The sequence below is a fragment of the Pundamilia nyererei genome, unplaced genomic scaffold (genome assembly GCF_000239375.1).
Source record: "Pundamilia nyererei isolate P.nyererei 1_Seehausen unplaced genomic scaffold, PunNye1.0 scaffold00056, whole genome shotgun sequence".
Lineage (NCBI taxonomy): Eukaryota > Metazoa > Chordata > Actinopteri > Cichliformes > Cichlidae > Pundamilia > Pundamilia nyererei.
In genome coordinates this window covers 2,188,293-2,202,036 of record NW_005187457.1, presented here as the reverse complement: position 1 = coordinate 2,202,036, position 13,744 = coordinate 2,188,293, and the positions used below count along the sequence as shown (strand labels likewise).

At 41.5% G+C, this 13,744-nt stretch overlaps 1 protein-coding gene across 2 annotated transcripts in view; it reads left to right on the top strand.

The window, feature by feature from the left end:
- Window positions 1-12,006: 12,006 nt before the first annotated feature.
- The window catches only part of tpm4a (tropomyosin 4a), a 21,526-nt gene continuing 19,788 nt past the window's right edge, over window positions 12,007-13,744 (top strand). For both annotated transcript variants that reach the window (XM_005734060.2, XM_005734059.2), the window contains exon 1: window positions 12,007-12,335. In XM_005734060.2, coding sequence (XP_005734117.1) covers window positions 12,222-12,335 — 114 coding nt within the window. In that variant the 5' untranslated portion in view covers window positions 12,007-12,221. The remainder of the gene's footprint in view (window positions 12,336-13,744) is intronic.

Below are 13,744 nucleotides of genomic sequence, written 5' to 3'. Positions count from 1 at the left end.
GAACATTTTAAAGCGCTACAATGCCACATTCTTGAAACAAAAGAATTCAGGTTTCAAATCCATCCTTTCCAAAGGTTTCCTGCTCGCATGGATCTCATCACTTGTTGCATATGTCACAAGTATCCTAAAGTTTCTTCTTCTTTTTTTAAGGCCACGCTACTGTAACCGATCCTGTCGGTTTCTCCTTTTTCGAGTTGCAGGAGGTGGTCTCATGAGGTTTTTCGTCTCTAACTCGCTGAAGTGTTTTTCATGGGAGTTTCTGGTGGCCTTCAAGGCTAATTCAAACCAACACTATTCCTGACATCCAGTGTGACCCTACAAATGTCTACATAGTTAGTTTGAGACAAAGGATCACGGTTTCTTTGGTTCTCAGGGGGGTTCATAGGTTATGGGAATTATCAAATCACATCATTCTGCTGACAGAGACAAGTGTGAACCTCTTTACCGACATGACCCAGTTCACAAAGGGCCACGGCTTTCCCTTTCTTTATAACATGCAGCGCACAATATCCAGTCTGTGTTAGACTCCATAATGACAGCATTGTGTCCACAATTTGAGCTAAACAGATAGATGAGTTGGCATCCGACGCTGTCTGTGTAACATCTGATATCGCCGCTGGCAAAACATTTAGAAGTTTATCTGCAGGATCGTGTTTGTTTGCAGTGGCTTCTTTTACACTGATCACAATCAGTATAAAATAATGGAGTTCTTGAAGAGCGCACTGTAGTTGTATTTCAGTGTGGACTCACATTGTACATCCAGAAAGAGAAAAACACTACACATGGCTGTCCACTTGCAATGCAATGCCTCCCCCTACAGTAAACACGTCATATGCAGTTTTTGTTCATATTCCTTGTAAGGCTGTAGGTGTGATTCCCCTTTTTCTTTTGTTGAAATCTTTATAAACCTTTAACCTCTTTTTTCATATGACTAAAAAATTAACATTAGGATATGTTTGTAGTTTTGTGAGGTTTTTTTTTTTTTTTTTGGAGACAGGTGTGGCACTGTGCACTGTGGCAAAACACATTTCAAATGCTGTTCATTCAAATCTCTCAATATTTCATAAAACTAAGAATCGTTAATAGATTTTGAAGGCCTTGTCATGTCAGGTCATGTCACGAACTGTTACCCAAAATACAAACGGGCAGACGAGGTCTTCCGACAGCAGAGATTGGAGCAGTCTCTGCCCGTTAAACTAACATTTTGATAAACTTTGTTTGATATGGCTCTAATAGCTCTGATGCCAAAACACATTCAATAACCTTGACATATTTGGGAAGTACAGTCAGCATCATGTTGAAATGTTGCAGTTTGAAACGAGTGAAAGCAAGCCCAGCCAGGATTTTACAGTTAAAAGATTTACGTTACATGATAGTTTTGTGCAGCCTTACTAAATGCACGTCTTTGGACTGTGGGAGGAAGCTAGATTACTGAGCAAGAACCCATGCAAACAAGGGGACAACATGCAAACCCCACACATAAAGATCCTGGCCAGCCTGTATATTTGATCGCAGAATCTTCTTGCTGTGAGGCACCAGTGCTAAACACCACTCCAATGTGCTGCCTGTAGTGGGGTTAATTCTAAATTACCCATAGGGGTGAATGGTTGTCGGTCTCTCTGTGTTAGCTCTGTGACAGACTGGCGATCTGTCCAAGATGTACCCTGTCTCTCGGGCTTTTGGATTTTGGAATTTCCATGTTCTCACTGAGTCGATGCGTGTCGTATAACCTTACATGCCTCAAAGACATGCATGTTGACTTTATATGGCTGCAGGTGGGGATTTACGTGTCAGGGGTTGCCTGCCTCCTGACAACCCTGAAGTAGTAGCCTTTTTCTCTACAGGCCTGTCTTAATTCTTTGAGGCATTGAGTCAACAAGGTATTGGAAACATTTCTTAGAGATTTCGGTTCATATTCACACGATAGCATCACACGTCTGCAGCAGAATTGCTGGCGCTACATCCTTGATGTGAGGCATTTTTTTTAACCCAGAGAACTGGATGTTCTCTGTTTTTCGCACCATTCTCTGTAAACAGTTAGTTGGCGTGGGAAAATCTCTGGAAAACCCTGTCTGACACCAGCAACCATGCCACGTTCAAAGTCACTTAAATCACCTTTCTTCCCCATTCTGATGCTCAGCTTGAGTTCATTAACTCATCTTGACCATGTCTACACGCCTAAAAGAGCTGCTGCTGTTTGACTGACTGATCAGATGTTTGTGTTAACAATTAGTCGAACAGATGTACTTAACGAGGTGGCCAGTGAGTGTTTTTCCTATTGGTCTCACTTGCGACAAAGAAATGAGAGTAATCAGCACACGTTACGTCATATTCTTCAAGCCCAGAAGAGGGAGCTGTTGACAAACCTTCAAAAAAATGTGATTACGCTTGGTGTGGAGGCAGTGGGAAAAGGAGGGGACACCTCCACAAATGGAAAACAGCAATATTCCCAACAAGGGACAGAGGGAGAATGGGTGCGACTCAGCAAAAATATAAGCATAAATTTTGTCGTACTTCTCTGTGGCAGCACTGAAAGAAATGGAGTGTGGCTACATTGAAACATCATAAAATGAGCTGATTTTGAAAAGCTGCAGGGGAAAATACACATCTCATAAACTAATATGTGTGCATTAGTGTGCGTGAGACCTCTTTTGTTTGTACTGCTGATGACAAATGACCCCAGCCATTAGTCTTTAAATGAAGCCATGTGTTCAAATATATGTGGGTAAGGCAAAAAGACACGCGCACGCACGGTCTCTGGTTTACATCATGATGCTTATTGCTTTGTTTTACAACTTTGTCAAACAGAGGTACAAAAGCTAATGTAGCTTAATGAGGCAGAGAGAGATAATCAGTGTTGAGAACAATACTGGAATGATTTGACCGAAAAACAAAGATGCTGACAGAGAGAGGAGCAAAAGTTTACCAAAGAAGTTCCACATTGCGAAATCAGGAGGGAGAACATTTCAGGTCAGGCTGTGGGGAGGTGAACTCCAGGTTGCTGAAGGACAGGAAGAGCCCACCGTCACAAACTGAGCCCAAACCGTGCAGATGAGGAAGGCTGGAAATGGTCTACGAGCTTCAGGAGTTCCTCCACAATGGGATTTCGACTTTATGTGAGGAGCCAGTGGAGGCTTCACAGGAGACGGGTGAGAAAAGAGGCTTTGGCAGCAGCGTTCTGGACGAGCTGCAGAGTATGAAGTTCATCCAGTGAGGAGTTACACTAAAAGCTACAGTCTGAATAGAGAGCTTGACTCAAAAAGTAAATGTGTAACATCTGTTAGATTTGGCTGCAGTGTTTACAGTCGTGATTTTCTCACAGTCTTCATGCATTCGCCACACCTCCTTGTTTCATTTCTAATCCAGGAAGACTAACGATCACTCATACGGTGACCTTTGACCTCCTGTGACCGAGCTGGCAGTGGCAGCACTTCAGGTTTTAATTAACTGGGATATGCTGGCAGCTATCTGCAGCCTATCAGGCTAACGTCATGCATTTTCCGGTATGGCTTCTTAACTGGAGAGCCTTGATAACCTCTGCAACACGCCTTTGTTTATATGGTGAAAACTTTGTCCTAGAATACCTTTAAGAAGGATAAAGTCTGTACAAATGCTGCTTAAACATACAATAATGAAGGAAAAGCCTCAGAAGTTTGTTATATGTGTGCGATTTTGTGGTATATGAGGCAAATAATTTACTCTTAAAGATGTTCTAATCAGTGTTTTTATATGAACAATGGTTCTTATGTCTAATGTGTAGATCTCTTGCTGGAATGAACCCACAGAGATTCATTTTATACCCTCAGCTCTGTGGAGGTTTATGGCCCATCGTTTTGGGCTTGGTTTTACAACCTACATTTTTACTGTTTTGGTTCACTCTCACCGCTCTCATCAACCTCATTTCCAGCAGCAGGAGCTATTTTCAGCCATCCAGCACCAAACTGCAGACAGGCAAAGCTGGCAGCTCCTGCAGGTGGAGATCATATTAAATCATTTAGTCAGGACTATAAGAGATTATAATGTAAGTGTGAAATTAGATGAATTTATGACCCATGCTGCATTCATTCACACTGTTAGCCATTCATGACAAAATGTGTGTCATCTCACCTCTGACAGGGAGGTAATATAACTTCCCTGTCAGCCCGTCTTCTGATAAATGAGCGCGATGAGGCGATAAAACTGTGAATCACTGGTGCAAGACAGGCATTCGAGACAACGATCTTTATTTGCACATTTGCTGTGAGCGATGTTAAACAGTCAGATAACATAGGGCAAGACAAGGCAGCGCCCATCAAAAATAGGGCCGTGCATAGAAATGCACACACACATACAATAAGGTGTGCTGGTAAAAGCAGTAAATGAAACCATGGGGTTTAAATGCAAGGGCAGTGCATCCAAGAGACCGTCTGCAAGACACAGAAGTACTCAGAGACCGTTAGAGACTCACCACATAACATTAGCCTCTAACCTTAAGCTTAAGCAAAGTATTATACATGCATTTGTTTTGCCATTAGGCAAATGGTACACACAAACAGACTGGGCAATGTCTTTTTCCCTGAGGTACGGCCTCCATCACGGCTATAGGAGGGATGCCAGTCTAAATTTTGTTGCACTTGTTTAACTACAATAAAGTTCATTCTACTCTAAATTATGTGAATTTGCTTTTTCCTCCCAAAGGAAGTTGGTTCCTTACAGTGAGTCTGTTAAACAGGTAAAATGTTGATACACACAAAATTCCAAATATCATATATTAAAGCTCTCCCTTATTCTTTTACATTGCTAAAGAAAATGTTTTAAAAAACTGCATTTTGGCCAAAATGCCAAATAGTTGTTTGTGTGCAAGACTTTGAAACATCCACGCTGACAGCAAACTTCTCTCTGGCTGTTATCCAGTAACTGCTCACAAAGAGGACATCCGACAGAAACATTAGGAATTCTTTGCAAGTCTCTCGACAATACCAATTTCTCATAATGGCTCACTTTGCGGACGCATCTTTTGTTTGTATCTCCTTTAAATTGCAGATAGTTTTCCCATGTGTAAGAAATGCATGGGGTCTGTTTCCCACACCCCTCCCCTCGTGATATGACTCAGACACGAGATAATTGACATGAATGTTGACTATGCAGCAGGTCAAAGACTCGGTCATAAAGATACAATCACAACCAGAGCTAATGAAGGCTTTCAGTCATAAAAGCCCTGATAGTGAAATGTTATGAAAATATGACTTTAAACTGGCAACACTTGAGGAAACTGACTCGGCTCTTGACAAATGAGGTGTGCTACTTAAAAAACAACACAATAAATTCCAAGCACATGAATTTTCCTCTGCTTGCTTTTCATTGGGTCTTCTTCCCTGCCTTTAGCAGCTCTCTCTCTCTCTCTGTAGCTTTAAATATGACTATATCTTAGCCCTTTTCCCAAGCGAGAAGAGTTTTGGGAAGTTTTTTACCTTAAAAGGCCATGTGGAGTGGAGCGCTGGTTTCCTGTGGGAGGGGTTTCCTCTCTCTAACTCTGGAGCTGGAGGCCCAGCCCATCCTCATCCTCTCTCGGCCCTGCCTGTTTAAGGCACTCCTCCTCATACACATGCACACAGCCACCTTCCATTTTTGCACTCCCAGCAAAGTGGTGAGATCCAGCTACAGCCAGATGTGTGTGTATGTGACAGTGTTCATGTGTGTCTGTGTAGGACTCATGCTGACCTTCCTACTTAACAGAAGGTGAAAACACGGTTAAAAGCTGGGAAATGAGAGAGGAACCAAGTAAAGACAGCATGAGAGAGAAGGAAGCAGGAAAGAATTGGATTGGAGTGTGGGAGGAGACAGGAAATAAATGAGAGGGATTAAGAAGAGGGAAGATGTGTGGTGTGGTGATAATGAACACTACTCTTGTCATCCCCCTTTTCAGTTAGTCTGTCAGTCATTCACACAGCACAGAATGAGTCAAATATATTGTCCTTATAAGGCCTGTGCTGAAGATCTGACTGCAGTGCTCCTGGCACAGCAGCTGGTGTGTCATCACTATGAGGTCATTACTACTGTGCCCCTGTCTGACTTCCTGTCTTTTTGTCAGCGCTTATGATTATGATCTACAGGAGTTATAGTGGTTTTATTATGTTTCAGTTTCTGCAGCGTATCTCAGTTTATCCCAGTTCAGTCAGTTTTACTTAGGGCTTTAGCTATCATCACTTCATACTTTTAAATACATTTTATTTGTGACTTCACCTAATATATTTGTGGCTTCTGTATGCCATATAAAGTGGCTCCGTGGTGCATGGTTAACACATTCACGTCATATGTGACAGGTCGCTGGTTCAAGGCCAGGAGGAGCCACATGCTGGGGGTTCACGTGCTGTTGTGCTCCTAGTTCCGGTTGCACGCCCGGATAAATGCGAGTGTTAGCTCACGAAGAGTCTGTGGCCTGTTATCTGTGCCAAATTAACATGTGGCTCCATCCACAATTGTGCACCCATGGGAATTAATAAAAAGTACCTTGTTCTATATGTGGCATAAGCTCGGATGTTGGATTTTTCTGTTCACCTGAAGTCGTTTATATGGATGTTCTAAACAAACATGAGTAAAGTTGATCCAGAGCAGCTAGCTCAGGGTTCAGACATCTTTAACAATCAGTTACAGTGAGAGTGGATATGTGTAATATGGTAATATCAGCACAGAAGTCCCACTCACCAGCTTCTGCTTGGGAGGAGCAGACAACCAGAAGAAAGTAGGCTTAAAGGGAGAGTGATAAAGGAGGAAGAGCCCAAAATTTAGCTTGTTTTAGACAGAAAATGCACCAGCGCCTACAATAAGGAAATATAAGGATTATTGTGAGCTGTAAAACATAGAGGGTGACTGTAAGGATTATTGGTTGCAGCATTAAATTGCAGCTGGTCAATGGAAACTCTACGATGTTTCCCTGGATTTTTTCTCTTTACTTAGGGAATATTGAACAGATTGAAGTACTGATAATGTTCTAATAAAACACCAAACACCACCGTTTAATTGCTTTAATATTTATTTTAGATATTTTTGTCATAACTTCCTTTTAAGCCTCTAATTTTTCTGCGTAGTCTGTGACTCTTTCTGCCTTTGCATGTCCTGTTCTTCCTCGAAAGGTATACGGCTCATTAGTCGGGAATGTTCTGTCTTGTTTTATACACAGGAAGTTGTTGCATAATGAAAAAGTCACAGACAGTGAGTGGGTAATGGTGTAATTGCTTGAATGATCATCAGTCATAATCGTCGATATTTCATAATAATGGGAGCTCGTTTGAGCCCAACCCAAGTTTCTTGTTTATATCAGGATATTTTTTCAGTGCTAATATTAGTGTATTCCTGAAAACTGAGCAAACACTCTGGTGTAGTAGGTCACAGTGGACGAGCTGAACCGGAGAAAGTAAAGTCACCTCACTCCCAGATCGCACCACTTCACATATGAGCAGTCATTTTCACGCTTATGCTCACCACCTGAACCTGAGTGGCAGGTTTAGTCTCCAGGTGACCTGACAACAATTCTTCATTACACAGTGACTCATTGTGCTGTGATTACAGAGTTACTGAGCTTAAGTATTATTGCAAAGGCGTTGGAAATAATTGGGATTAATTTAAAAGCTGATTGACTTGACTGAGACTTACTCCATTCATTGCAACACGTTCATCAGGACATTTGGGTTGGGCAGCTTCTGAATTCAAGATGTTCGAACAAAGGTAGAATTTGTAAAACACTAAAACGTGAAATGAGGTCACAACATGCAGCTGCGTCTGCGATTTCACCTTAATCGGTGCCCGTAACAATGATGTGTTTACTTACCCCAAAGCAAAGAGAAGTTGAGACATGCCAGGTCAATTCTGATTGGCTAGCTGTGAGTCAAACATTTCTGAAATTCCTGTGGAGAAAGAGTGTGTAAGTACTAATCACCTTGAGGGGATCTATACATGGGGACATGCATTAATTTTTTTTAAGCCCCCTCAAAGTAAATAATCAGTTTAGGGCAGGTTTATATTTGACGTTGGTTAAAAGTATGGTTATGGTTAAAGCACAAGTCAAGAAAATGCAAGTCATTAGAATATTTTTTTAAATAACTGCACGTATGTGTCTGTGTGAGTGGGTTAGGAGAGGTGGATGGGAGGCTTCTGATGTCATTTAACCTCGTCGTCATACAGGAAACATGCCTCCGCCCGTACAGACTCTGAGTTACAAAGGGAATGTGCCTCACCATCTGTGCATGTGTGTCTGTGTGTGCGTATCACCAGAGTCCAGGTGGTGTCCTGTCTAGCAGAGTCATGAGCTTTGTTTCCACCCCAAGGCCACAGGAGTTCACTTACGCACATGTACAAAGAGTACCTCTCGTGCTGAAGGGACTGGAGGTTCAGTTGTGCAATAGCTTAGATGCCGTTTTGTTTAGCTTTGCATTAGGAACTCCAGTGCAGAAAGTCCTGCCTTTTGGCTGCTTTATCCTCTCCGGTATTCTGTTCTCCATCAAAAATAATGATAAAAAACATTCATTTTCATTGGCTGCTCTGCTTGCATTTGCAAAATATCTTCATGTTTAGTCTGGGCCCCTCCGCAGCATTTCTGCGGCTAAGCTGCAGAAAGAGAAAGCATACTTGGAACATCGGGAGAAAATATTGAAGACACTAAATTATACTCTTGAATTACTGGCTGAGCAGTCGGGTGGAGCAGGGCTACATTCACACAGTATGTGTAAGAGACTTAAAGCTGCTGCTTCTCAAACCAGAGCAACTTCTGCTGCTGCTGTATTTACACGCATAGATGTCCAGAGTCAGTGCTTTCAGGTTTTATGTGATTATCTTGGTAACTGTTGTAATTAAGACATGAATTTAAAGGCTCTTTATTAAGAGAAAATATTCTCATATGTTGAAAAACCCTGACATAGAATGTCTGTAGAGAGTCATTTAATCTCTATAGATGATTGTCCTCCAGAATTCAGTTTTTTAAAGACAGCAAACACGCAGCAGAGATTTGAAATCCAGCTGGCTTCACATAAATCTGGTTTAGTCTTTGTCCTGAGACCTAAACTAATGTCAAGAAAAGCTACTCTGCTCTTTCACTAATACAAGCAAACTGACCGCTTCACAACAAGATGACATGAAGGTGAAGCACACGACAGGTAATCTAGACAAGATGAATTTTAGACAGGAGAACACACAACTTTAAACTGCTCCAGCTGTGTTCACTTCTTAGCTGCAGTCACCTTGAAATGTTGCCAGATGCTAAGCAACAACTTATAATGAACAAAATTGTTCTGTACAGATGAGCTGCTGGATGAGAATTTGTCAAGTTGGTCACACAGACCTCTAGTACAATTTGTCTCTGAGTGGATCTGTATATCAACATTATTCAGTTCCAGCCAGTTGGACCGGCTTCAGGTGTTCAGTTCAGACTCTAATGTTTAGTTAAATTTTAAGTTTTTTACCACAAATTATCCATAAAATATTGACATAACCACTGTGACTAATGGGGACTGTTTTTAACCCTGGAGATTGGGCTTTTTGTATGGTGGCCCTGAGAGGCCAAACAGACTGAAACTGAAAACACCAGAAAAACGCTGCAAAAGGACACAAAACACAACGGAAATTGGAAAAATGAAAACGAAAACAGAAATAGGAATAACAGATTTACAAAAGCAAAAGTGTTTCTGGGGAGACAATAACCCGACGGACCAGTTGCAGGAACCAAAATATGCTAGGTTAGCGTGTAGGCTAATAGTTAGGCTAACACACTTCTCATCTTTTCTTTCCTCACAAAACCGATAGATCCTCCACTTCTTTTAAGTGTCTCCCAGTGCAATTCCTATCTCTCTATTATTAGAGTCTTGACCTTTCGTTATAAACCACACTGAAGCAACTTTTGGGATGATTTGGTTCTATATAGATCAGATAAAATGTAACTAAACTGAAAGGAAATTTAACTTTGAATTTGTTTTTAGCCTTGAAGGTTGCAGCTTGGTATTTACTGATTTATTGATCAACCTTAGATCCACTTCATAGAAAGACCCACTAATGCTGGCTAGCAGCTAACAGTGGCAAAAACAGCAGAGCTTAGCAACAGAAAAAATCAGGATATCCACAACATCAAGTGAGCTTCACAGACTCATCGGCTCATATCAGACTCCTTTCAAGTCTCCAGAGAAAATAGACTTGGAAACCTGCTGAGATGAACAAGGAAATGACTCACTATAGATGAAAGGTGGCCAGAGTTGTTTGTCTTACAGTGGCCACCATAGATAGGATTTTGCACTTTAATTGAGAGGAGGCAGAAAACAGAATTCAGTTGACTGCAACATCTGCGATCTGCTGATGTCTAGCTGTGATATTTTACAAAGAGCACCTTTAAAATCAAACAAATCTGTCCCTCAAATCTTTCCAGTTCTTTGTACATTCCCTCATGTCCATTCTGATGAAATAAAGGCATGAATAACAATTTCCAATTAACAGCGTGGTACGAAGGAACTCACCTTGGCAACTTGAAAGTGATAAAAGCAAGAGCGAGTCAACATGAGCCTCCAAGGGGAAGGCTGACTCAAATATTAAGCCATGACAGATAGAAGATTTTGCAAAAGTGTCAAGGAGGACCTAGAGTTTCCATTACCACAAATCTGTTGAGGGCACAAGCACTACCTTCTCTTTATTAAGTTGGAGAAAATTGTCAAATACCTGATTTTTGATACAGTCCAAGCGCCTATGGAAGATCTATAACTTAGAAAACAAAATATATAGTGCTGAAAAGAGAGCAGATGTAACAGAAACAGTAAAGGCCCCAAAAGAGGACCCGAACTTACAAGCACCAACAGAAAAGGATCGTTCAGACAAATATGAAGAAAATAATTAAAAACAAATCTACAGAATACATGAAAATAAAGCTTTTATTGGTGTAACGAGTCTTAGTGAACCACTAGTTTAACATTAGCCAACTAGTCCTGGGTAATATATGCGCATGTGTCCATGCAAATACAAACTCATGCAGGTCTTTTCTCTTCAGGGCCATCCATCTTTCTGCATATTTCTCTCTCTGTGTAGGCGAATGTGGACACTGGTCTCCATTCTTTGCACAATCTCTCAGTCTGATTTCGTCCCTCAGTCATCAAACTGAAGTTTCAGGTACACAGAATGCAGAGCTCAAGTTTCAGAAAGCATGCCGTAATCCATCGTCACGCAGATGATCACACTTGAAGATGTGCAGCAGGGAAATTATCATAGAGTTATAAAACCAAAACAGCTTTATGATACTCTGACAAAGGCAACATGTGAAGGCTGAATCATCAAACTATCCTGTACTACTGTGGCACAAACTAATCTCCGAAAAAAGTATCTTTGCATTTGTCTTCCATACGAGTTTCCTTTATGTCTCCTTTCAGACCACATCAATGCCTCTATTCTGTTTTAGTCTTCTTGACACAGTAATGAATTGGGAAAAGCCAACACCCTCACTTTAAATGGCTTAAAAGTCACAATAGAGCGATCACATCATGGAAACTTCCTTTCTATAGTCTCCTTTCTACCTGTCTCCTTCTACTTTGCCCGTCTATCTCTGTTTGTCTTATATACGCACTCTCTAAGGCTTTGAGTGCGAGGTGCTGTGTGCCAGCAGGACTTGTAGCCATTGACAGGGGGTTAAATGTGGAAACAGGACCTGCGCGTCTGATCTCCGTCTCTTTGTGAAAACATAGCAACCCAAATAAGGAGATCGGCCACGGCTGAAGAGCGGAGCAGCCAGACCATTCCTGAGAGCGAGCTTGGATGGGTGGTTTGATAGGGTGGAGTGTGTGTCTAAGAGAGTGATAGCCAGGGAGTAAGGATGGAGTGGATGCAGAGTGGTGAGTGGCTGAATGAAGAGAGGAATGGACAGAGTGAGAGGATGGAGAAAAGTGATGGATGTAGGGAGGGAGGGGGAAACATGGGAGGAGGATGGCGATAGGGGTGGTGAGTGGAGACTGGAGGCAGGTTCTGTTGAAGTTTAAATAACCATCCTTATAGGGCTTGACTCTCCATCTCTGTTCACAGCTCTTTCTGTCTCCTTCCATCTGTCTCTCCTTTTCTGTCTCTGCCTCTCTTGCTTTCTCGCTTTCTCTGCAGCTTTGTTCAGCTCGAGCTTTCTCCTGCACTGCAAGCAAGGCTGAATCTCCTACATCTCAGCGAGAGCCCAAACTTTTAACGGTGCGTTTGAACATCTCAGAGGGAGAAAATCCAGCCGAGCAGCCACCATGGAGGCCATCAAGAAGAAGATGCAAATGCTGAAACTGGACAAGGAGAATGCCATCGACCGGGCCGAGCAGGCAGAGACAGACAAGAAGGCGGCAGAGGACAAATGCAAGCAGGTGGGAAAGACAGAGCAAGAAAGAGATGGATCACAAGGGATTCCAGCGCATATAGAAAACATTTTAGATATTTTTTAGGGATATTGATCTGATTTTGGAAATACGCAACTAGAACTGTATGTTAAGCAAAAATATATAGATTAAGTTTATAGTTTACTTATAGATTTACTGATTAGTTGTAACTTCTGAAGCGAAATTTATTTCAAAACAGTTTTTCATGAAAAAAGAAATGTCCACACCCAGTAAATGTGCTTTTCTCTGAAGACTTTTCTTTCTATCCAGTTCTTAAACTAATCACGACATTCAAACCATACCAGACATACCTACAAGGACACGGTGTGTAAACAGTTCTTACATTTATTTATTCTACATTCTTCACAGTTAATTTACTGGTTTACTTTGCTGGGAAATATTTTAGGAAGTAGTTTAACTTTTTTTTTCTTTTTCTTTTCTGAGGAATGCCTCATAGTACAGATGATCCAACCACAGGTCCAGGAAAGTTTGGAAGTTATTAAATTGCTGACTTTGGATCAAATGAGGTGCAAATCGTTGCTTTCAGTTTCCACTCGTTACTTTTTTATTCTTTAAACAAAGCTGTACTAAAGGAGATCTGCAGGAAAACAGTAGTTTGAACTTCTCTTCACTTGAACTGGTCAGCACCACCGGTACACAAGTGATGAGACCACCCAGGACCAGGATTTGGTCTTTGGGGAAAGAAAACAAGTCCACCTCAACCGCTTTATAGAGAGGACCTATTTAAAAGAACAGCCATTATGGAGACTGTGTGACCCTTAATAAGCATGCAAATGGCCATGCATAGACACACAAATGGAGGATTAGACACACGTGCATGCGTGCACACACACACACACACACACAACTTGTGGTTCCAGGCGTCTGTGTGTTCTCGCTGATAACAGCTGTATTTTTAGAGCCCAGAAGAGAACGGCAGTGTGGGACACAGCAGGGTTATCAGATGTACTTCATGGACTCAGAGGGGAACACTGATTAGGGGGAACAGCTAACCCTGAGAGAGAGAGAGAGAGAGAGAAGAAAAGGGAGAAAGAGAAAAGAGATTAGACCGCATACCAGAGTTCTTGTCATGAGAGGGTGATGCCATTTAAATAAATGTTCTCCAAACATCATAAACACAGTTCTGCTTGCAAATTAGCCACCGCAGCTTTATCAGTTGCTTAACTTGGCTTCCTTTCAACCATCATTTTGCTCAGCAGTTGTTAACTCGATAAAAGTTTCATCATTATATCTTTGCAAAGGTTCATTCATCTGTGAGAATAAATATGATGGTCTCAGTGCTCAGATGAATGCAAATAGAATAGAATAGAATAGAATAGAATAGAAGAACCGACCATACCAGACTCCATCAGAATAGAATAGAAAAGACTACACCA